This window comes from Belonocnema kinseyi, chromosome 3 (genome assembly GCF_010883055.1).
Source record: "Belonocnema kinseyi isolate 2016_QV_RU_SX_M_011 chromosome 3, B_treatae_v1, whole genome shotgun sequence".
Taxonomy (NCBI): Eukaryota; Metazoa; Arthropoda; class Insecta; order Hymenoptera; family Cynipidae; genus Belonocnema; species Belonocnema kinseyi.
In genome coordinates, this window is record NC_046659.1 from 79,056,456 (window position 1) to 79,081,318 (window position 24,863).

At 27.9% G+C, this 24,863-nt stretch overlaps 3 protein-coding genes across 5 annotated transcripts in view; 1 reads left to right on the plus strand and 2 right to left on the minus strand.

The window, feature by feature from the left end:
- Positions 1-9,048: 9,048 nt before the first annotated feature.
- LOC117169677 (tigger transposable element-derived protein 4-like) lies at positions 9,049-13,980 on the minus strand. The gene is made up of 3 exons (XM_033356161.1): positions 13,649-13,980; positions 9,408-11,272; positions 9,049-9,328 (listed from the first exon to the last, which is right to left on the minus strand). The coding sequence occupies exons 2-3, from the start codon at positions 11,266-11,268 to the stop codon at positions 9,312-9,314; spliced, it is 1,878 nt and encodes a 625-aa protein (XP_033212052.1). The 5' UTR covers positions 11,269-11,272; positions 13,649-13,980; the 3' UTR covers positions 9,049-9,311.
- Positions 13,981-14,205: 225 nt separating this feature from the next.
- LOC117169461 (molybdenum cofactor biosynthesis protein 1) lies at positions 14,206-22,879 on the plus strand. Of its 3 annotated transcripts, XM_033355854.1 has the most exons (9): positions 14,207-14,512; positions 14,706-14,791; positions 15,892-16,009; positions 18,001-18,168; positions 18,299-18,525; positions 18,673-18,897; positions 19,615-19,849; positions 21,574-21,621; positions 21,702-22,879. In XM_033355854.1, exons 2-9 carry the CDS (start codon positions 14,708-14,710, stop codon positions 22,382-22,384), a joined length of 1,788 nt encoding a protein of 595 aa, XP_033211745.1. In that variant the 5' UTR covers positions 14,207-14,512; positions 14,706-14,707; the 3' UTR covers positions 22,385-22,879. The 3 variants fall into 3 exon arrangements, with proteins under 3 accessions (XP_033211746.1, XP_033211747.1, XP_033211745.1); XM_033355855.1 differs by lacking the exon at positions 21,574-21,621 and having other exon boundaries at positions 14,206-14,512; XM_033355856.1 differs by lacking the exon at positions 14,706-14,791 and having other exon boundaries at positions 14,206-14,512.
- Positions 22,660-24,863, minus strand: part of LOC117169458 (integrator complex subunit 7) — a 20,595-nt gene continuing 18,391 nt past the window's right edge. Inside the window, exon 13 of the mRNA XM_033355841.1 lies at positions 22,660-23,179. Coding sequence (XP_033211732.1) covers positions 22,925-23,179 — 255 coding nt within the window. The 3' untranslated portion in view covers positions 22,660-22,924. The remainder of the gene's footprint in view (positions 23,180-24,863) is intronic.

Consider the following 24,863-nt stretch of genomic DNA (forward strand, 5'->3'; position numbering starts at 1 on the left):
TCGAGTTTACCAGTTTTAGGTTCCCCCGGCTTTTTTATAGAATAATAAATATTTTATCTTAAAAATTTGGGAAATGATAGCGAACATGCCAACGGACGTTCCCACACACTTTTTTGTAGGTTAATTCAAAAAAGTTTTAATTCAACAAAATGTGATTAATTTGCATAGCGCTTAGGAAATAGTATCGATATTTTCAGCGTTAGATTACCCCGGCTTTTTTCCTAGGATAAGAAATATTTTGCTTTCAAAATCTGGGAAATGATAGCGAACATTCTAACGGACGTCCCCACACACTTTTTTTGTGTTTTTTTATCAAACAATTTTTGATATTACTAATTACGTGCGTGTATATTTCGAGGTTATGTGTGTTACAATTCACCCGAGCGTTACTTCCAAACTACACAATATTTTTGGTCGAAAACTTTGGACTTGCAAATAAACATAGTAACTAATCTCCCGGAACTAACCTTGTTTGCAGGCAATCAAAAAAGTTTATTTCATAAATAATTTCCAGATTGTCGGGAAGGCAGAAAAGAAAAAACGAAGTAACCTCAAAATAATGCAAATGCATAAAATTTTTATTGAGCACAATGAATTTTTTTTATTATTATTCCTTAAAAAAGAGTCTAGGGACGTCCGTTATGATATTTTATAGCATCTCCGATTTCAGTTTTTAAAAATTTTCATTTTTGTGAAAAAAAGCCTGATATTTTTGGGTTCTGGTTGGAATTCTGAAGTTGCAATGATTTTAGAATACGATGTCTTACTATTTTAAAAACTAATAAAATAAATTTAAATACTTGAAAACACTATGTACTTGCTTTATATAAGAATAAATAAGTACAAATAATTTTCGAAGTCAGTAACACTTTTGGAACGCAAAGGTATCCGTAGGGTCTCTGGCGGCACCAGTCCCACTTCGGAGAACCACAGAATCACGCCTGACGCAGTAGGCTTGACGTAAATGTATCTCAAGGAAATTCAAACTCATGCTTTGTCGACAGATGACGCTATAAGTCTGATTAAAAATCTTTTAAGCTACGAAAATCATGATTTAGAAAACTCTGGGTATAAAAGACCCCAGGGATACCTTTAAGGGTTAAATAATTTTTTTTGCACTTACTCATTGAAAGGAAGATGTTTTATGTTTGATTGGACAATTGGTCATTTTTAAGAATAATGATCTTTGTTTCAAGCATTTAGTATTTGTTTAAACAATTTATTATTATTTAATTGTAACTTTTTCTTAAAAAGAGATGTAACACTCTAGTTTTTTTAATTTAGTTAGCTTTGCTGCTTATTATTAAATATCTACGTAATTTAGATACTATTACCTTATTTTGCAATAAATTCTTATTTGTTTAAATAAATTTGGTTCGTTTAAACAATTTTTTCGATAATAAATATTTGAAATTTCTGTTTTTCTGCAATTATTGTGGTAATTTGTCATTGTAAAGAGTAAAATTTTTGTCTAAACCATTATCGTATTGTTTAGTAAATTTAATAAATATTAATGAAACATTTTATTGGAAATTGTGATTAAAAAATCTTATTTTTTTCTCAATTCAATTAAGTATATCGCTTATTGTTAAATATTTAAACGTCAAACAAATGATTAAAATAACTAATATTTGTTCACAAAATGTTTTACACTGGTCATGAAAAGTTTATTTTTTTTTAGTAAGACTTCATTCTATAAAAATTCCATTCAATTTGGTCGTTCTGAAATTTTGTTAAATAATTTTTTCCTTTAAATCACCCTCGTAGACACACACGTTTGTTCTCTGAAAGCTTAAAGTAAGTTTTTTGTTTTGTTTATGTTGATCCCGCAGATTAGCTGTTAGTATTCTCAAAGGAATTAAAAATCTTTGTATTTTTTTAACGTCGCTAGAAATTAAAACAAAAAATTTTGCTTTTAATAATGAAAAATTACCACAGTAATTGCACAAAAAAAAACAGAAATTTCAAACATTTATTTTCGAAAAAAATTGTTTAGACAAACAAAATTTATTTAAACAAATTAGAGTTTATCACAAAATAAGGAACTAGTATTTAAATGACGTAGATATTTAATAATAAGCAGAAAAGCTAACTAATCCTTTTTTAACCGAGTTTTATACCTCTTTTTAAGAAAAAGTTACAATTAAATAATAATAAATTGTTTAAACAAATGTTTAAACTAAAAATTCCAAAAAATGTCAAATTGTTCAATAAAACATAAAAAATCTACCTATCAATGAGTGAGTGCAAAACAAATTATTTAAACAAAAATAAACTGTTTAAATAATTGTTAATTAGTTTAAAAATACTTACAACCATTCCACTTGACAAACAAAAAAAAATTCATGCCAAAAAAGGGGAAAACAGAGCATTTATGTGTCAATTTTGGGCAAAAATTCCAATTTCAGTTTTTTGGGGCATATTTGGGGCTCCACAAAAGGGGGTGGGGGGCATCAAAATTTAAACTAATTTAATGAAAATGATTGATTAGAGAATCCCCAACAAATTCTTAATATCTCCCGCAAGCTAAGTTTAAATCCAGAAACCTGAATCCCATTTTTCCGAAAACCAAAATTTCCCCATGTTAACCTTATGGGATTTTCAGGGCCTATGCGGCACATCTTAAGTTTAACCGATTTGGCTCAAACTTGGAGGAAATTTTGTTTCCGGCGACCTTAAAAAATGGGGAGGGGGTGGGGTGCCATGTCATCTAATTCAAAAAAAAATTTCAACAGATATGATTTTGGACCACCCTAGTGTATACTGTTAGGTAATATTTTTTAACAAAATCAACCTTATAGAAATCCGTCTATCCAAAATTATAGTATATAATGTTAAAGTTTAGTAATTTTATATTAAAAGATTATATCAATGATATAAAGACTTCAACATCAGTATAATTAGATTAGTATTTCGCTTTTTTCCATGATTCTTTTTAAAAAATCCACAAAAACGAAGTTTTTTCGCCATTTTTGAAAAATACTGCTACCCGCAATACCATTAAACATTTTTCAATTTTATTGTATTTAGCTTGAAGGTATTTGAAAAGATAACAAGGGATTTCAGAAAGTTTCCTAATATTTCAAAGTATTCCTAAAGAATTTCAACGGATAATTGCAATATTTTATCATATTTCTAAAGAATTTTCTAATTTTTAAGGATTATTAGATTTTATGAGACCTTTCACCCCTTTCAAGAATTGAGGGATTTTAAGAAATTGTCAAATATTCCAAGGAATTTGAGTGGATTTCATGAATTTTATGAAATTTCAATGAATTTTTTATGATTTTAGGTATTTTAAAAGATTCCTTGGAATTTTCAGGATCATAAAAGAATTTCAAAAGATTTCAAAGGATTGGAAATATTTTAGGGTGTTTTAAAGAACTTAAAGGAATTTTCTGGAGATTTCAAAGGGGCTTTCCTTGATTTCACGGGATTTTATCAGATTTCCGAGGATCTCATTAACTTTACAGGATTTTAAAGGGTCTCGAAAACTTATTTTAATCGATTTTCCAGAATCTCATAGGATTTCATAAAACTTCCAAGTCTTTCAAGGGATTTCAAAGAATATTATCAAATTGTATGAAATTGTGCGTGATTACAAAATATTTTAATAAAATTTCAAAGAATTGAGTCGCAAGAACTGATGAATTTGAAGAGATTGTCAAATATTGTAAGGAATTACATTAGATTTCAATGGATTTTTAGAGATTTTAGGAATTTAAGTAGAATATTTTAAAGGATACCAAGAAAATCTGAAGAGATTAAAAACATATCTACAAATTTTAAGGAATATTATCAAATTTCATTTATCTTCACTGGATTTCAAGATAGTTTCAAGTATTCCCAGAGATAAAAGAAAAATTGAAAGATTTGAAATAATTCAAAAGAATTTTTAACATATTTGAATAGTTCCCAAGGAATTTCAACGAATTTCACGGGATTTTATTAGATTTATCAGGATTTCAGAAATTTTAATGGATTTTCCAGGATCTTAAAGAATTTCATAAAACTTGAAATATTTCAAGGACCATTCTCAGATTTGATGAAATTTTTCGGAATTAAAAAAGATTTTATAATGTTTTAATGAAATTTCAAAGAATTTATTTACTATCCCTTCTAGGAATAATCAATTGAGATCGATAAGAAACAATATAACTAATATCTTAATCGTTCTGAATCGTGTTTCTTAATTGTTTCAAAACGATTGACAACGATTTAGTATTTTGCATTTCCAATTGTTTCCAATCGGGAACTTGGAATTTACCACGTGGTGGCAGAACTTTTGTCCGGCGGGGATTATTTAAAGATAGTTATTTACTTTTTTGCAATAATATAAATTTGAAACAGTATATATTATGAAACAAAGTAAATAAAAATGTTGTAAATAATTCTTACCAGATAAAAGTGGTGCTACGAAAAAAATGTGCTAATAGTATTTTATGTTCAAAATATAAAATCACATACACGATAAAAATAAAAAATTTGATTTTGTAATAATGAAGCAAAATTGTTCTTTTTATTATACGCTCTTGGATTGTTTATTTTAGTGAAAATTTTATGCATGGTTATAAGTTTTAAAATCGATTAAGAGTTTTAAAAAAGTAAGCTAATAATTTAGAAACGTTAAACTTCAGAAAAGCGATTAAAGTATTATTTTATTATTTAAAAATGTCAGGCTGTTGTTAATTGAATAAATTTAAACAATTAAAAAATAATATTAGAAATAAAATATTTTTGTCAGAAAGAGGTCTCAATTTTTAATTATTCACAATTATGAACACATAAATTCATCTTATAATGAAAAAGTTTTTATTAATTCAACTTTCTAAATTTTTAGTTTGTTGAAATATAAGTACTCAAAACGGCGGTCAAAATTCTTTCTAAATTGAACAGTAAATTTACATCAATGTCGGTGATGTTATATTCGGTAATCCTTAGATTATTGCTTCACCTTTACCACTAATGATTGACGTAAACCCAACTTTTTCTATTATTTACAAGGTAGCCACTAAAATCGAAGAAAAAATTTGAAATAATTTCCTGGTTAAAAAAAATTTTACACAAGTCAATAAAATTCAAAGTTTTTAGTTTTAAAAGCTGAAAATTTGTTTATTTAAAGTATTTAAGACTAAATTTCAAATTAAACCCATCGAAGTGAAAGTTTTCTTATCACTGAGCGTTCTAAATATTTATTTAAAACATTTAAAATAGCGTTGCCAGTTCAAACGTTCAGTAATATATGTAAAAATTACAAGTCTTCTAGAGACTTTATAAATAAAGCATTTGGAATTGTACAATATGGATTTAAAAACCTTTAACTTTGTTTGGCTTAAAATTATGTCATATGAAATTTAAGTATGAAAAACGTACATTTTTTATCTTGTTTCGATTTGATTTGAAATAGTAAAAATGCAGACTTCAAAAATAGCAATTTAAAATTCAGGCTTCTAAACTGCTTACGTTTGAACTTGATAGTTTCTGACTTTTAGCATTTCAAACTTAAAGTTTAAAAAAATTCGTAAATTTAAAATTAAACCCTTTGATATGCTTAAATGTCGAAAAAGCACTTGTTCTTGCACTTGCAGGAAAAGTACTTGTTCCGATGAATTCCGCACGTATTCAATTCAATTTTGAACCTAATAAAACTTAAATGAATCTAATAATATACAATTAATAATTTCAAACCTTCAAAATACAAATGTTTTACGATTAGGCATTGCAAACCAAATTATTTGAAATATTCAAAATTGAATATTTAAAATTTTTTAAACTAGAAATTTTCAAGAATTTTAAACCAAACTTATTTTTAAATTCAAAATTGTTATATTGCAAGGAATTCAAAAGGATTGGATAAGTTTTGCTACTAAAAATGTAATGAGTTATCTGTAATTTATTTAGTCTGAGTTGCAAAATATTAGCGCCATCCTACCTTCTATAACCCAGCAAACACGTTCTGTAACTGTTGTTACAATATGGTGAAAGAACTGTTCTAGAACAAAAAGGTAACGGCGTTCTAGAACATTGTAACAAAATTGTGGCAGAACTGTTCTCGAACTATGTGACATCACTGTTCTGTGTTCTAGAACAAACTGATCACAGGCGCTCTATAATATTTGCTTCATGTTTATTTTAGAACTGTGCCGTAACAGTGTTATACCGAAGTTCTATAACCGTGTTACAAGTGTGTTCTAGAACAAATTCGGAACAAAAATTAGTTTGCTATCTATATGGTCGAGCTGACCGGGATATCCTATTGCTGTGAGGGGTACATAACACTGTTCCACATTTGATAAATAACAGTTCTAGAATTGTTCTAGAAATGTTACAGATCGGTTGTTACAGCGTTCTAGAACTGTTACAGAATTGTCATAGCGTATGGGAGATGACATAGTTACTCGCATGTTCGTAACCTGTTACCATACTGTTCTAGAACACTTTCTTTTGTGTTCTAGAACAGTTACAGATCTGTTCTGTAACAATGTTTGCTGGAATTGTTTCCAACCGTTTTCAATTGGGTATCCATTATTCTGACTTGAAGGTTAAGTCTTCAAAACAGCATTTTGATTTTGCCCTAATTATTTACAATCGGTTTTTCACTCTGTCAAGCAAACAAATTTTAACGATATGAATTTAAAAAGAAGAAGTAAATAAACGTTTTTCAATAATGTACCCCCTAAATCGAACTGCCTACTTGATAATCATCCCTCCTAGAAATAATCGGTTGGACACGATTAATAACTATTAAGAGTAATCAAAAGTTGAATCGGTTTAAATTGTTGCTAATTGTGTCAATTGTTCCCAATCGAATCGAACCCTCTGCAGTTCTCGTTTGTAACACACATGACCCAATTGAAAACGATTGGAAACATTATAGAAGGTAGGATGGCGTCAATATTTTGAAACTCGGGGTAAATAAATTATAGATAACTCATTAAATTTTCAGTAGAAAAACTTATCCAATCCTTTTAAGTTTCTTGCAATACAACTATTTCGAATTTATAAATAAGTTTGATTTAAAATTCCTGAAAATTCTAGTTTCAAATATTTAAAATATTAAAATTGGAATATTTCAAATAATTTGGGTTGCAAATATTTTTATTTTAAAGGTTTGAAGTTATTAATTGTATAGCATTAGATTCATTTAGGTTTCGTTAGGTTCAAATTTGAATTGAATACGTGCGAAATTCATCACAACAAATGGTTTTCCTTCCGTAAGCACAGCAATTTTATATATTTTCTTCTTCCTGAAACATTGTGATTAATGACCACATATTTCTGTAATTTTGTTACATTTTTTTATTTGATAATCTGAAAAAAAGTTTATTTTTGGTCTTTATATCCAGTTGTCATTCTCATAATTTCATCAAATCTTATGTAACCGTATGGACGTTTGTTGACATTTTAGCACATCAAAGAATAACAGTTTGATTTTTAATTTACGAATAGTTTTAAACTTTGAGTTTGAAATTCTAAAATTAAGAAATGATTAAGTTTAAATGTAAGCAGTTTAGAAACCTAAATTTTAAAATCATATTTTTGAAGTCTGCATTTTTTTAAATTTAAATCAAATCGAAACAAGATTAAAAATGTATATTTTTCATACTTAAATTTCACATGGCATAATTTTAAATTAAACAAAGTTAAAGGCCTCTGAATCCATATCGTACAATTTCAAATACTTTATTAATAAAAAAGTTTCTAGGAGGCTTATCATTTTTACATATATTAATAAACTTTTGAACTCGAAATCGCTGTTTGAAATTTTTTAATTAAATATTTAGAACGATCAGCAATCAGAAAATTTCCACTCTTTCTGACAAAAAATATTTTATCTCTAATATTAATTTTTAATTGTTTAATTTTATTCAATTAATAACAGCTTGACATTTTGAAATAATAAAATAATACTTTGATGGCTTTTCTGAAGTTTCACGTTTCTAAATTATTCGCTTACTTTTTTTTTAAATCTCAACCGATTTTAAAACTTAAAACAATTTATAAACATTTTCACTCAAATAAACAATCCAATTCTCATAATAAAAAATAACAATTTTGCTTTATTATCACAAAATCAACTTTTTTATTTGTATCGTGTATCTGATTTCACATTTTTAACATAAAATACTATTAGCACATTTTTTCGTAGCACCACTTTCATCTGGTAAGAATTATTTACAAAATGTTTATTCACTTCATTTCATAATATATACTGTTTCAAATTTATATTATTCCGAAAAAGTAAATAACTGTCTTTAAATAATTCCCTCCAGACAAAAGTGCTGCCATCACGTGGCAAATTCCAAGTACCCGATTCAAAACAATTGGAAATGCAAAACACTCAATCATTGCCAATCGTTTTGGCACAATTAAGAAACACGATTCGGAACGATTGAGATATTAGTTATATTGTTTCTTATCGATCTCAATTGATTATTTCTAGAAGGGATACTAGATCACCATCACGTCGTTAAACGGTATGATTTTTACATTTTGTAAACACATATAATTTTGACTTTTCATTCGGTATACCGCCTAAAATTATATTTTTTTGTACTTGAAACTTTTCTTAAATTACTCAAAATTTAATATCCAAACAATAAACACGTGCGCGTCATGTGCAACAATTGAAAAAATTTACACCGATTCCACTTTTGATTAATCTTAATGGTTATTAATCGTGTCCAATCGATTATTTCTAGGTGGGAGCATTAAGGGAATTGAAAGACTGTTAGAAATGGTCAAATATTTCACATAATTGAAGTAAATGTCAAGAATTTAAAAAGATTTCAAAGCATCTTAAGGTATTTTAAAAAATTCCAAGGAATTTTCAGGAGTTTTAACAAAATTTGCAAGAGGTGTAAAGGATTGGAAATATTTAAGGCATATCACGCTTTGTACTATTTCCGAAACATACGTTTAGACTTGGCGATCTACTTTTCTAGATTTATCGATAGATTAAATTGCAAGTAAAATATCTCAAATCTTTAGTAAAGGTTTTTTTTGAGACGATTGTATTTGAGACGATTGTATAATCTCGTTCCTTATTTTATTAACGTTTATTACAAACACAATCGCCCTTGAAATTATTTATTTATTTATTTTAGGTAACATTTAGCTTTCGAGATATCTAGACACACGCATAACATTTTAAATTACATAATTTAAATAAAAAATTTTAATTAATATATTACTTAAGCCTAACACACAGTCAATATTAAAAAAACTCTTTTTCCTGAAGATTTTAGTTTCTTCATAAATCATAGTTTGCACATTTGTTTACAGATTCCACGTCGCATAGGGGAAGATCTTCAGTTAGTAGCCATTTCTGAAAATAAATCACGAAAATTATTATTTTTAATTAACTTACTTTCTGGTAATTTAAATCTCTTTGTAATTTTGTTTACCTATGTCTATATCGCAAGCCCTATTTAGAAGAATCCTCAAGTGTTCAATATCCTCCGAAAATTCTCCGTATTTATTTCTGGACATGAAGAACTGGATCGCCGTCTCCAGAGAAGTTATACACTCTTCTGTAGTTATATTAGAAACAACTGTATTTTCGTTTTCAGTACCTTGCACAGTTATTTTAACCTCTTCTTCTTCAAAATCCGGATTAACTTCTTCAACGAAACTGCATTCAACTTCCTCCTCAATGTTAGCGTCAATTCTTTCAGAATCAGGTTCGGCTTCTCTTTCAAAAGTCTTTTCGTTTTCACTACCTTGCACCGTTATGTTAATCTCTTCTTCTTCAAAGTCGAGATTAGCTTCTTCTTGATTGGAACTGGGCTGAGCTTCCTCTTCAAAATTAGCGTCACTTTTTTCAAAATCAGTGTTTCTTTCTTTCCTTTCAGAATTAGGTTTGGTTTCTCTTTCACAATTAGTTTCCCTTCCATCTGCATCAAGATACACCACAAAAACTTCATCATCATCTTTCGCCTCCGAATCGTCAGAATCAATCTCAATTGTTTCCACTTGCTTTACTTGGCATGCATTACTTTCTTCCCGATAAAATTTATCAATGAGAGAAATAAGTTTCCATAAAGGAGTAATGTCCGACCCGATCATTTTGACATTTGAATTTCCTGACAGGAAATCCCAAAAATGAGAAAATGCTTCAACGGAAGTTTCGTTCCAGGCTTCATCCAATAAATGAAGAACTTCTTCTAGCTTGATGTTCGACGTATCAAATCCACATTCCCTGGATTCGAGAATATACGAAAAAATTTTTAACCAGAAACGAATCTTCAATTCCTTCAGGACCTTTTGATTAAAAGAGTTGATAATACAACTTGCGTTTGGGGGAAGATAAGCAATTTTTTCTTCAAATCCAACGATTTTCCCTGAAGTGTAAAAGTGGCTGACAAGCAAAAGAGCCATAGAAGACAAATTTTGCTTTTTAAGAAAGTTTCTTACACAAGGCATACCTTTTTCTTGTTGCCACTCTTCGAAAGCATGTCCTCCTATTAAGTCTCTGTCACGATATTTATAATAAACAGGCAGTTCCTCATTATTATTAATCATCGAATTTCCAATTACCATCAAAGGCAGTTTTAAACTTCCAGTTGTATTACTGCAAAACATTATACTCAATTCTTCAGCAGCAATTTCAGATCCCTTTCTCAAGTTACACTTACTCGGACATTTTCCCTCGAATTCCTGAAGCATTGCTTCCCTGGTGGGCAGAGTATTGTAATCAATCTTTAATTCTCCACAAATAAAGACCTGCTGGTGGTCTAACCCATCATCGTCGATAATTTCGAGCAGACGTTCGCGAAAATGTTCCAGAACTGTTTGGTCTGTTTTCTGCTGACGATTAACATGGATCGTATCAATTTTATACTTCCTTTTCCAACTTTGAATAAACGAGGGGGTAGCCGTAAAATCAGTCTTTCCACCAAATGAGCTGTTAAGCTCTTTGGCTTTATTAGCAATATGTCGATTGCGAATTTCAATTCCATTTTTTGTACAGGCCATATACCAATGGTGAAGTCTATCTTGAACCTTGTCATTTATCAACCGCATGGTTCTCTGATCCTTGAGGGCTAGAATTACCTCGATGTTAGCGTGAGCAACATTTTCTAATTTATTTTTGTTCTCCATCCATTTTGAAAGGACAGTTTGTCGTAAGTTCTCCTTGGCACAAACTTCCGCAATCGTTTCACCATTATCTACTCTTTTAATAAGATCCAGCTTTTTCTCTATACCCCGGATTCTTTGGTATGGTGCCTTTGGACTGACTCTTAATTCCTTCCTTGCTGATTCCATTTTTCTGTGAAATAATAGCGTATATTTTTACTTTTTTAAACTTTTGTTGGTGAGTAGAACTTAAATTCCAATATTTCTATGAGCTATGTAATTAGATCAAGGTGGCCACTTGGTCTGAAAATCCGGGAATTTTTTGGAGACTGTTTTTAAATGTCAAGTTCAATTGCAATTTTTTTTAGGTATGAAATCATTCAGTTTACATCGCGTGATACTAAATTTTGTAATTTTAACATTTTCCATGTTAGATCTTCATTTTTAAACGCACGAAGGCAGGCAAATTTGGTATTTTGAACATTTGTATTGACTATGAAACGAGCAAATTTTAGTATTGCATTTTTTTGGATTGGCAGAAGGAGATTTCATAATTTTAAGATTGTTATCGAGTTGGAAAGGGTGAATTTTTGTTCTTCAATATTTTTTGAAATAGTAAAAAGGAAGATTTTTAATTTGGGAAATTTGTATTGATTTGGAAGGGAGGACATTTTGGTTTTCAATTTTTTCTGAATTGGAATAGGCTCTGATTTGTTTTTATGATGTTTAGTGAGTTAGCAGGTTAGAAGGAATGACATTTTGGTTATATATTTTTATTTCCTAATTGGAAAAGGCTATTTTTTCTTTTTAAGACTTTTAATGAGAGAAATTTTTTTATTTTTAAGATTCTTGTCAAGTTGGAAATCACGAAAAATTTTTGTCTGAATTGCAAGAGGTCATTTTTATCTTTTTACCATTTTTCTTAAAATTAAGGAGGACCTTTTTATGGGAAATGTTTTTTCTGAATCGGAAAAGGGTAATTTTTTTAAAACATTTTTATTCAATTGCAAGGGAATAAATTTTGGTTATAACTCTTTGGCGGTCATTGTTGCAGCTACGCATTCTGAGCAACGTTCACTCAATAGAAACCGAGAAAATACAAATTTTATAACAAAAATCAATCAGAAAATGACCATATATTATTCCTGCAGTTTTTCAGAATTTTTATTCGTAGAGTTTTAGGCTTGGCCATCAAAGTGCTAATTTTTTTATGCATTGGAAGAAGACAATTTTTTATTTTCAGAATTTTATCGAACTAGAAGGGAGGAAATTTTGGTTTTACAATTTTTCTAACCTGGAAGGGAAATTTCTTTTATTGTTAAGAATTTTATCGAGCTAAAAGGGAGAAAATTTTAGTTTGAATTTATTTTGGATTGGAAGAGGAAAATTTTGTTATTTTCAAGCTTTTATTTTATCGAGCTTCAAGATTTTTTCGAATTTGAAGGAAGGACACTTTGGTTTTAATTAATTCTGAATCATTTTTCTAAAAATATTTTTATTGAGTTGGTACCAAGATTTTCTAATCTGGAAGGGAGGAAGTTTTGGTTTTAATTTTTTTGTTGGAATTAGAAGAGGAACATTTTTTTTTATTTTAACATTTTATCGAGCTTGAAGGGAGGAAGTTGTGCTTATTAATTAAAAATAATTGTTTAAAAAGAGGATTAAGCCCTTTTTAAATTCAATTCTATTTGTACAAAAAGACATGAATTTTTTTAATATAACAACCTGTAGGATTAGGATTATATTAGGATTATAATCCTGTAGGATTATATTTAAAATTATTTCTCATGATTCTGATCCAATTTACTGTCTGCCGTAATACTATATTGCCATCAAACTAAAAAATCAAAAAAAAAACTATTTGGATTTTTTTACATTGAAGTCTCTCCAAGATTTTTAATTTGCCTTTGAACTAATCATAAATGACTAGAAAGATACTAAAATTGAGTGTAACATCTTTTAGGTTGATAAATATAATATTTTTCTTCTGATCTCAAAGTACTCTACTTTCAACAATTTTCCCATTTTTTCATAACAGGCCTGTGATTTTCCCCTATGGTCGCGAATAAATGACAAGCAAAAAATCATACTAAGGTTAAGTTTTTCAATATGCATCTCGAAAATTTATAATTAAAAAATAAATCCCTATCAAGGAAATATTTACATATTATTTTTAACAAATTAATAATGCGTGTCTTTATAATAATATTTTTCTCTCATTTCTAATATGAAAATATCGATATTTTTGTTTAGCATCATTTCTTTTTAGGCACTGACTAGTATTCCGGAATATAACTGCGTGCGAGTCGACCCGAAAAATTGGGGAGTTGGAAAAGGGGAAGGACATTCCCGAAAATTCATGACGGCCAGTCAAGCTTATAAAAAATATTTGACATCCCGAATTTCGGGACGACGAAACCCTTCGTTATTAAAATAATGAATGTACATTTTCACAGGGAAATTTAATTTGGCATACAATTTATAACAAAAACAACATACGAATGATTCAAGATATATGACCGAACATACATAACCTATATTTATAGATATTATGTAAAAAGAAACTTACCATGGATTGCTTTTTTTATCTCCTTCGGCGTTATCTTGATTACCGTGAACTATCCAAATTCCTTTATTTTAATTCTAAAAATAGGAAGAAACATCACTTTTATAACTTAATAACAACTAATAAAACCGGGGAATATTTACAAATCACATATCAAAACAGTCATCCGCGAGATAAAGGATATAATCTAAAGATTATCAGTTTTCTGATGTTTTTAGATTATTTTAGAAGTTATAAAAGGAAAATGTAGCTTTTGTTTTGTACATATTTTTATTTTGTTCTCAGTTATGATTGTTATGATTCACTCCGTGGTTTCACAGCTAGCAAACGTCAGACTCATGCCGATCATGCTCATGCTCATGCTCAGCTCCTGTCACGTCACTACAGTTAGGTCAGGGACGTAACAATAAATTGGTCAGAAGGAAATTAGAAAATAGGATAATAACGAAAAAAACTGGAGAACCCAATGGTGTTAATTTGATCTTTTTAGAAGAGTATATGGGATTATAAACGAATTATAAAGCATGATGAATTCCAATTTTTTATGTTTGCATATCGTAGAATAACAATGAAAAAAGGAAAACTGCATATTGGGGTCCCAGGAATGTAATCTTAAAATCTACATATGCACACTATGATTACTTTCAATTACTCTGTTACTGGTCGTCTAACGGCCTTACGCCACTCCAAAAAGAGCCGTGTGTTATTTGATAACTCAGTACATGACTTAAGATGTTGAAATATCATTACGAAATAAGTTTACTAATCTCAGTCTAAGCTGCAGAACATGAAAAAATCTTTCATTCCTATTTTGGCCTCAAAACACGTGCGTTTATTATCCAATTTTATACTTCGGTTATTTGCACGGTAAGTCAGTTTTATTTTTAATTATTCATGGTATATCCGTTAACATCTCAAGGTAGAAGAGTGTCATAAATGTTCGTACAAAACACAATTGAGGAAAGAAAATTATTGGTTTTATGTCGTCTCATTTTTTTAAATTTATATCGGAGATTCTTAATTATGTCTCTATAATGAAATTATTTTGTTATCCTTTTAGAGATGTTTCGGTCAATTAATTTTGTTAGGCAATTTGCGGGTGTTTGTTTCTCAGAAGCTTCGACCGTTGCTGGAATTTCACCCAGGGTAAGATACCCAGTATACAGTATAAAACAATAATCTGTAAACTGTTGTTTTGTTACACTATGATTAATTCTCAATCACAAAGTTTGCATATAATTTATTTTTATTTAAATAAAACTAGTTCTTTAAAAAGGTAGTCACTCAAGCGAATTTTTTTATAAAAATAATAATAAATTCTGCTATACTAAACAATAATTCTGAATTCTTGTTTTCAAGAAACTTCCCCCTTTTCCGTCTTTTCACTTAAATGCGAACTAAATTAATAAAACCCAAATAAGAAAATGAAAATTATTTTAGGATAAAAATTCTACTATTTGGTTCAAAATTCAATTATTTTGTTGAAAATCTGTCTTTTTTCTCTTGAAAATTCAGCTCTTGATAATTCCACTGTTCAAAATTAAAGTTTTCTTCAATTTTTCTTGGTTGAAAATTCAACTTGCTTGTAAAAAAATTCAGAATTTTTCAACAAAAATAATTTAATTTTAATTTTTTTTAATTTCAACTGTATAAAATTTAAAATTCATTTTTCTTCCATTTGCAACAGTTGAAAATTCAACTTATTTATTGAAAATTTATTCATGTTGAGAATTCGAATTTTTTTTACCAAAATAGTTCAATTATCTTGAATTTTCAACATTTGAAAATTCAACTTGTTAAAAATTTAATCTTTTTGTTGAAAATTCGCAGATTTTTAAATTTTTGGTTCACAATTAAACTGTTTTATTTAACTCATCATTTTTTTATAGTTGAAATTGATGTTATTATGTATTGATGATATGCCTGATTTGAAAGTAATTCGATCGATATAGAAATCTCAATTTTATAAAGATGGCTGAAACGAACCATTTGTTTCAGTTTGCTTATTTGTCCATTTATTTATTAAAAAAATGTGTAGGTTCGCTTATTTCTCAAGTGCCTTGTAGACATATATTTTTAATTTTAATAGGAAGAGTGAAAAATAAATTGCATTAAGACATATGCAAATAATGAATTATTTAGAAATTTCTTGTCATAATTAATTAATTTTGAATTATGTATATCAGTTTAGTTTAAATAAAATTAAATGACCTTAAATTCATTAATAAAATTTATACTTATTCCAGGTTCGAGAGTTCAGAGAAAAATTAAGCGAAAATGTTGGAAAGAATATGCTGAACGATTCCTTTGGCCGCCATCACAATTATTTAAGAATCTCACTAACCGAACGCTGCAATCTTCGATGTAAATTACATTTTAAACTTAAAATATCTGAAACAGGGATCACAGCTGTGCAGTAGTTTAATTTTATTATTAAAAGAGATTTTGTTTATGAAAAAAGCGAATTAAAGGGGTTTAATTCATTATTAAAAACTTTTTATATCAAATAGGCATATCATAAACATTGAACGAAAAATGTGTATGTTGACTTAAAAAAAATGTATTTTTATTAGTAGAGAGATTTCGATTCCTTACTCTCATCAATTTTTTTAAATTTCATTTGTTTTGTTTGACTTTTTTTCTTTCTCAATTAAATTAATTTAATTTTAATATAGTTTTAATTGAAAAATCAACTGTTACGTTAACAATTCGTCTTTTCGGCTTGAAAATTCAATAATTTGATTGCATTTTTTTTCTTTGTTTGAAAATTAATATTTTTTACTTGAAAATTCAACTATTTAATTAAGAACTCATGTATTTGGTTAAAGTCGTTTTATTTCGTTGAAAATTCCACACTTTAAATGAGAATTCATATATTTAGTTGAAAATTCATTTTATTTGGTTAAAAATTCACCTTAGTGATTGAAACTTCTACTATTTTGTTAAAAATTCGTCTTCTTGATTTGAAAATTTAATAATTTAAGTAACATTTTTTCTTTCTTGGCTACAAAATTTGATTGTTTCGTTGATAAACCCACTATTTTGTTAAAAATTCATCTTGTTGACTTTGTTTCTTTCGTGCTAAAAAATATTTTTTGGTTGAAAAAACAACTATTTTGTGAAAAAATCGTCTTCTTGGCCAGAAAATTAAATAATTTAATTGAAATGTTTTCTTTCTTGGCTAAAAAATGTTCTTTCGTTAAAAAAAAACAACTACTTCTTTGAAAATTCGTCTTTTTGGCTTAAAAATTCGTCTTATGGAATTGAGAACTACATTATTCCAGTTAAAATATCCACAATTACATTTTTCGATGAGATGTTTTGTTGTAAATATTTAACTATGATGGGTTAGAAGTAGAACTTCTTTATTAAAAAATAATTTTATTGGTTAAAGATTTATTATGACAGTTAAAAGTTCATAACTTGGCTGAAAATTGAAGTTGAAAATTCGTATTTTTTGCTCGAATCTTTTAAACTGAAAAATTAACTGTTTTTCATTTTTGTCCATAACATTTTTGGTTTAAAAATGTAATTTTCTAGTTGTAAATTCAGCTATTCTACTGAAATTTTATGTATTTTGTTTAAAAGTCGTATTTTGTTGTTGAAAATTCAATAATTTGGTTAACGTTTTTTCTTGACAAAAATCTTTTTTATTAAAAAATCAACAATTTTGGAAATTTGTATTTTTTGAGTGAGTTCAACTATTTTTTATTTTTAAATAAAATATTTTAAGTTCAAATATCAACTATTATAATTTTCGTTAAAAATTTAATTATTTTGTTGAAAAATCAACAATTATGTGAAAAAGTCAACCAGTTTGGCTTGGAAGCTCAATTTTGTTTTCTTTTAAGATTAATTTTAATTAAAAATTAATGTCTGGTTGAAAATGTAACTATTGCGTTAAAAATTGGTCATCTTGTATTGAAAATTCCACTATTCTGATAGAAAAATCAACTATTTAGGAGAAAAGTCATATTTTTTAATGAATTCAACTTTTTTCTAAACATTAAAATACTTTTTGTTAAAATATTAAATATTAAATTTTCCGGTGAGAATCAATCTTTTTGTTTGAAAATTCAACTACTTGGTTAAAAGTTAAAGTTCTTTGTTAAAAAACTATTTTCTTGGTTGAAGATCCATCATTTTAGTTGCAAATTATTGCTTTTTACGGTTCTTAAAAAATGAATCGAAACCTTTTTAAAAAACGGTAAAATTGGCTGAAAATTCTCGATCTTAGGTATTTATGGAATTTTTTTAATTTAAGGAAAAAAATATGAAATGGAGATTAGTTAAAAAAAGGAATCAACTGTGTTCCCTTCAAAAATGTACAAAAATTTAATTTTAGTTTACTTCAGGTAGGTACTGTATGCCAGCAGAAGGTGTTAAACTTACTCCAAGAGATGGTATCCTGACAACAGACGAAATAATTCAAATAGCAGATCTTTTTGTTAAAGAAGGTGTCGAAAAGATTCGTTTGACTGGAGGAGAACCGACAGTCAGAAAAGACCTTGTTGATATTATTGGTAAATTTAAAGTGTATTATAAATATCAGACGAATGTTTATTTTTCTCAAGCGTAAATAAATGACTAAAGTATTCAAAAAGCCAGAAATAATTTTAATAAAACTAAATTGAATTTCTAATTCATTTGCAGCTCAATTGAAACAACTGGATGGCTTAAAGAGCATTGCGATAACAACAAATGGTTTAACTTTAATTCGACAACTTCCATCACTTCAAAGAGCTGGTTTAGACTCTCTAAATATCTCTCTAGACACTCTCAAAGAGAAAAGATTCGAGCAATTTACTAGGAGAAGAGGCTGGGCGAGAGTAATAGCTGCTATCGATTTGGCAGTTCAATTGGAATTCAATCCAGTTAAAGTAAATCATGATCCTGGTTTTAAAAACACTGAATATTTACATTTTTTTAATTTAAAAAACTAATGGATGACGTTTCTGAGATAAAACATTTTTTGGCTTCAATTTATTATTTATCTAAAGTGATTTTAATCGAGAAATTGAATTCAGGTGAATTGCGTCGTGATGAGAGGTTTCAACGATGACGAACTCGTAGATTTCGTCAACTTTACAAAAGACAAACCAATCGATGTTCGGTTTATCGAGTACATGCCATTTTCTGGAAATGAATGGAAAGAGAACAAAATGGTTTCATACGACGAAATGGTCACAATTATCAGAAAAAAACATCCGGAATTTCAGAAAATTTCGGATAAACCTAACGATACATCTAAGGTATAAATTTGTTTTTATTCAGCCTGTTATTGAATTTATTTCAGAAATCTATTATTAAACCAGAGTGTCTACCTGTCCGGGATATTTCATTCGATTGTACTAAAATGAATATTTAAAGTTTTTTTTGTTGCTAATTTATTACTCTCAGCTTATTCAATCACGAAACGCATAATGAAAAAGAGGCTATTTGCAATTACTGTTTATATTTTGAAATCTTTAAAGTCTTTGCAATTTTAACATTCGGTGTACTCTCAAAATCGCAAATTAGTATTTAATTGAAATTGTAAACTTCAGTAAATAAGAAAAGTATAAAATAATTAAATTAAAAAGGTAAAGATTCGTAACAGGAGATTTTGGAAGAGATATCCTTAATTCTGAATTTGAAAAGGGATTTTTTGAAAAGAATTATAATATATAGTTTCAGAGAATTTTCCAAAAAATTTTTTATTTTGACTTGGAAAAGAACATTCTCGAGGAGAATTATAATTCTGACTTGGATTAGTGAATTTTTCAAAAGAATAAAAATTCCTGCAACGAACAGGTAATTTTGCAAATGAATTCTATGTTAAAATATGGAAATTTTAAAAAGAAGTACAATTCCCATACCGGGGATATGAAAACTTGAGCATAAGAAAACCGGGAATTTAAATTAATCCGTCGGGTAAACACTCTGATTAATCCAATCTTTCTAAAATAATTTTTAATCTAATTTTACAGGCGTTCAAAGTTCCTGGTTTTCAAGGCCAAGTTGGATTTATTACCTCCATGAGTCAAAATTTCTGTTCCTCGTGTAATCGACTAAGAATCACGGCTGATGGAAACTTAAAAGTCTGTTTATTCGAGGGAAAAGGTGAAGTTTCTTTAAGAGATGCAATCAGAAGTGGTGCATCTGAAGACGATTTAAAAAAATTAATAAGCGACACTGTTCTCAAGAAGAAAAAACAACACGCAGGTAAGAATCATATAACTAAAATCTTCATTAATGTTATATATCTAGAATTCATAATCCAAAATGCAACAAAAACAAGGGATATTTCGTGATTTTTCATGAAAATAAGGGAAATTCTTTTAAATAAAATTAATATACAGGTGCCATTTTTAATTATATATAAAACTCTGTTAAATCCCTCAAATTTTAGGTCTAAACGTTTTGCATTTTAATCCAAGCAATTGAATTTTTAACAAAGTACTTTAAATTTATATTTTCAACCAAATGATCAAATTTTAAAACAAAAAGGATTGCACTTAGACCAAAAATCGTTGTTTTTAAACCAAATAGTTAAAATTTCAAGTTAAAAAATGAATTTTATAAAAGAAATATTAATCGAAAAGGGTGAATTCTTATAATAAAAGATCATTTTCAACCTATAAGGGTGATTGTTTAAACAAATAGTTGAATTTTCAAAACAAATTACTTCTCAAACAAATAGTTGGGTTCTTACTCAAAAGAGACTAATTTTCAACCAAAGATTTGAATTTTCAATCATACAGTTGATCTTTCCTAACAAAAAGAATTTTTTTTAGAAGAAAAATAAATTTTCAAGTAAGAATTATGAATTTTCAACCAATAAAGATTACTTTTCTGTCTTGAAAGGTGAACTTCTTATTTTTAAAAACTGAATTTTCTTCAAAAAAAATTAGGTTTTCTACAAAATGATTTAATTTTCAATAAGATAGTTAAATTTTTAACTATTGAAAATTGAGAAAAATTCAACTATTGTAAATGGAAGAAAATTTAATTTTTAACGGTTGGGTTTTTCATTGTCTTTAATTTCAAACAGTTGAAAATTGAAGAAAATTGAATTTTCAACGTTTTGATTTTTAATTTTGAACTAATGAAAATGGAAGAAAATTGAGAATTTTCTACAAAACAATTTTCAATCAAGAAGACGAATTTTTAACAAAAAGATCATTTTCAACCACGAAAGGCACAAAATAGTTTAATTGAAAATATTTCAATTTTAAACTAAAAAATTGAATTTCCATGAGAAAAAGATTAATTATTTAGAAGACAGTTGAATTGTATCGCAGAATGATAAATATTCAACAAAAATAGTTGAATATTCACCAAAAAGGTAGAATTATTAACATTTTGAATTTCCAACAAAATAGTTCAATTTTCCACGGTTGAAGATCAAAGAGAATTGAATTTTTGACTGATTTTTTAATTGTCTTAAATTTTCAACAGTCGAAAATTGAACTGGTTTGGTAAAAATTTCTAGAATTTTCAACAAAATGATTACATTTTCAACGCTTAGATTTTAAATTTTGAAAAGTTGTAAATTGAAGAAAATTGAACTATTTTTGTAGACAAATTTCGAATTTTCCAAAAAAGAGTTAAATTTTGAAGCAAGAAAAATTTAAAAGTGATTTTTTAGTGATTTTTTAACAGTGGAGTTTCAAAAAGACGATATTTCAACAAAATAGTTGCATTTTTAACGACATAGTAGAATTTTTAAGCAAGCGAGATTAATTCTGAACAAAAAATGTAATTGTAGACTTTTTAATAAAAAAGAAAAAAACCTTTTACAGTAAAATAATTCGATTTTCTTATTGGGAATAGGGGAAAGAGTGTGCTATATTTAATAATTTAAACAATCAGTTATAAATATTCTAAATTTTTCAAACTGATAAGAAGCTAGTAAAATTAGTTTCACATAAATTAAAATGTTTTAGGAATGATCAACCTGAGCCACATGGAAAACCGACCAATGATCCTCATCGGTGGCTAATTCATACCAACTAAATTATACATCCTAAAAAAAGAAAGTACAGATTATTGAAATACTCCATTTATTTTTCAGCTCCTGTAAGAAGAATCCAGTGCAATAATAAGAAAAGTAAAAATAAGAAAACAAAGTCACAAAGAAAATTAAAAATAGAGAGACAAAATAATTTGTACATAAATAATCTGACAAAGAAAATGCATAATAATAAAACAATTAAACTTGAAAGACACTTTCAAGAATTTCGTATCGCCTCGAGAAAATATTCGACTTTATCTCACGTCGATGAAACCGGAAAAGCTAGTATGGTGGACGTGGGATCTAAAGAGATAACTAAACGAGTTGCTAAAGCTCGAGGTTTCATTTGCGTTGGTAAGACCATAGGTAAACTTATCGCAGAAAACTCTATGAAGAAAGGAGATGTGCTGGGAATTGCCCAACTTGCAGGAATAATGGCTGCGAAAAAAACCTCGGATCTTATCCCTCTTTGTCACCCCTTATCGCTGAATTACGTAAATGTCTCGTTGAAATTAAATGATAATTTAGAAGGGGTTGATATTTTTTCTGAGGTTAGATGCACTGGACAAACTGGAGTTGAAATGGAAGCTCTGACGGCTGTGAGTGTCGCTGCTCTTACGATTTATGACATGTGCAAGGCAGCTGGTCCACCAGATACTATGAAAATATCTGGCGTTCAATTGGTTTCGAAATCGGGAGGAAAACGAGATTTCATGAGAGAGGATTTTAGTGGTGAATCTTAGCATTAAGTGTTATTCGTTCAGAAAGAAATTATATGTCTCACAACCAATTTTCTTTGATCTGAAGTTTTTTTCTTCTTCAAAATTTCTGCACCAGGGGTTGTGAGATCAAGAATTTAAAGTGTAATTTATTAATGTTAGAAATTGTTGACTGTTAAATGCGAAATTTATGAAGATGTACGAAGACTTGAATATATCAAAAGTGATCATATTTATATTTATTATGTATTGAATAGATGTACAAGAAAAGGTTGTAAAGACCAACAGTACAAACATGAACTTTTTATTATATTTTATTTTACAAAGAGCACTTATTTTGTTACAAAATTTTTGTCACTGTACATGTACAAACATTCCGATTACAGAAATGTGAACTGCATTATTAGGACACATTTGCTCAAAAATGTATACAATTTCTTAGAATACATTTAACGTATACTGTAAACATTTTACAATAATGTATTCTTCATTTGTAATAAAAATAATTTCAAATAAAAATGGTCGTCAATATTATCCTCAATGAAATCAATCATTACTTACTAATCAAGGTAATTTTCGTTTTGTAGGTTCTTCGTGGACTTTAACTTGAAGAGTAGATCGTGGTCCGCACTTCCAAACATTACCACTTTTATCCACCAAACTTGCACTCGCAGTTACCTGATATTGCCCTCCACCTCCTGAAATACCCGCACAACTATTTGCACTTGCAAGTGGACTTCCAAGCGATAGGAGAAATTCACAGGCGAAAAAGTCTCGATGAGGTATCACCGTTTGCTGCAACTCGTTGATGCTAGTATCCTGAAAAATTAAATTTCGATCAAAAATTATAATCAGAATGGCCGCAAAACTTCATTTTCAAAGTTCTCTGATTTTTCCATAACTTTTATTATTTAAAAGCGAAAATTCTCTAATCTTTTACATTTTTAATATAGAATTACTTAAAAATGGAATAAAACCATTTTAAATTTAAATTTATCTGAAAAAATTGACTAATTTCTGACCCAAAAAGTGAACAAAGGCGATTAAGGTGCATTAATAATATGATTAATGCACTTCTTAATTTAAAAGAATAAAAAAATTCAATAAAATGTATAAGAATTTCAGGTGAATTTGAATAAACTCAGGATAAGTTCATATGCACTATGAAAAGTTAAAAAATTACATTGATTTCGGTAAAATTGGAATGAGTTTAGAGAAATTTAAGAAAAATGAGAAGAATTCGATGAAATTCATAAAAATTCTAGGTATATCTAAAAAATATAAGTAAATTGAACACAATTCAGAAACGTTAAAGAATTCAAAATAATTGAGAAGAATTGAGGATAAATTAATAAGAATTTAGAGGGTAAATTCCAAATGAGTTGAAATGAATCGCGAAGCATATTTGAAAAACTCATCAAATCTTATAAAATCACGTGAAATTCTATGAAATCTTAATATTTGTATATTTCTTAAAATCCTTGAGAATTGATTCAAATAACTGAAAATCTTATGAAATACCTTGGAATCTTTTTAAATATTTTTAAACATTTTAAATCATTAAAATGCCTCGGAACCTTTTTAAATAATCTACAATATTTTAAATTCACTAAAATTCTATTAAATTCCTAAAATCAATCGAAAATGCCTTAAAATCTTTTTAAATTCTCTCAAATTTTTTAAATCCTTCGAATTCGCTTGAAACTTTTTGAAGGTCTTGCAAATGCATTGGAACATTCTTAAATAACCAAAAATATTTCAAATCAATGGTAATCCCATTAAACTATTGAAATCCGTTGAAAATGCCATCAAATCTTTTAAAATATATGAAAATATTTTAAATTTTAAATCCTTTAAAAATTTTTGAAATGACTTGGAATTTTTAAAGATAAAGTTGCTTGGAATTTTTAAAAGTACCCAAAAACATTTTAAATCATTTTAAATCTCTTGAAATCCCTTGAGATTTTCCAAAATCTTAAAAATCTTCTGAATTTTTATAAATACTCTAAAATCTTTCAAATTGTTTGAATTACTTTAGGACTTTTTAAAGTTTTTCAAAATTCCGTTGAATTAAAAAAAAAAATCCTATAATTTTGTAAATCCTTTGAAATCCCTTGAAACTTTTTAAACCTCTTGAAAAAGCCTTGCAATCTTTTGAAATATCCTCCTAAAATATTTCATATCTTCTACAATGTTTTAAAATTCCTTGATATTTTTACAAAGCTGGAAAATTCCTTGGAATTGTTAACAATATTCAAAAATATTTGAAATTCTTTGAATTACCTTGAAACTTTTTAAAGCTTTTAAGAATTCCTTTGAATTTTCAAAATTACTCATTTTTATGATCCTTTGAAATTCCTTAAAAATTTTGCAAACTCTTGGAAATGCCTTGAAATCTCGTTAATTACCCGAAAGTATTCAAAATTCCTTGAAATCCATTAAATATCCCTTGCATTTTTTTAAAGGCCATGAACATTTATTGGAATTTCTTCTTATATATATA

Coding starts and splice junctions, on each gene's coding strand:
- LOC117169677 (XM_033356161.1), bottom strand. CDS start 11,268: ATGGAATCAGCAAGGAAGGAATTAAGAGTCAGTCCAAAGGCACCATAC.
- LOC117169461 (XM_033355854.1), top strand. CDS start 14,708: ATGTTTCGGTCAATTAATTTTGTTAGGCAATTTGCGGGTGTTTGTTTC. Junction 16,010..18,000: donor CGAACGCTGCAATCTTCGAT/GTAAATTACATT, acceptor AGTTTACTTCAG/GTAGGTACTGTATGCCAGCA. Junction 18,526..18,672: donor TGGAATTCAATCCAGTTAAA/GTAAATCATGAT, acceptor AATTGAATTCAG/GTGAATTGCGTCGTGATGAG.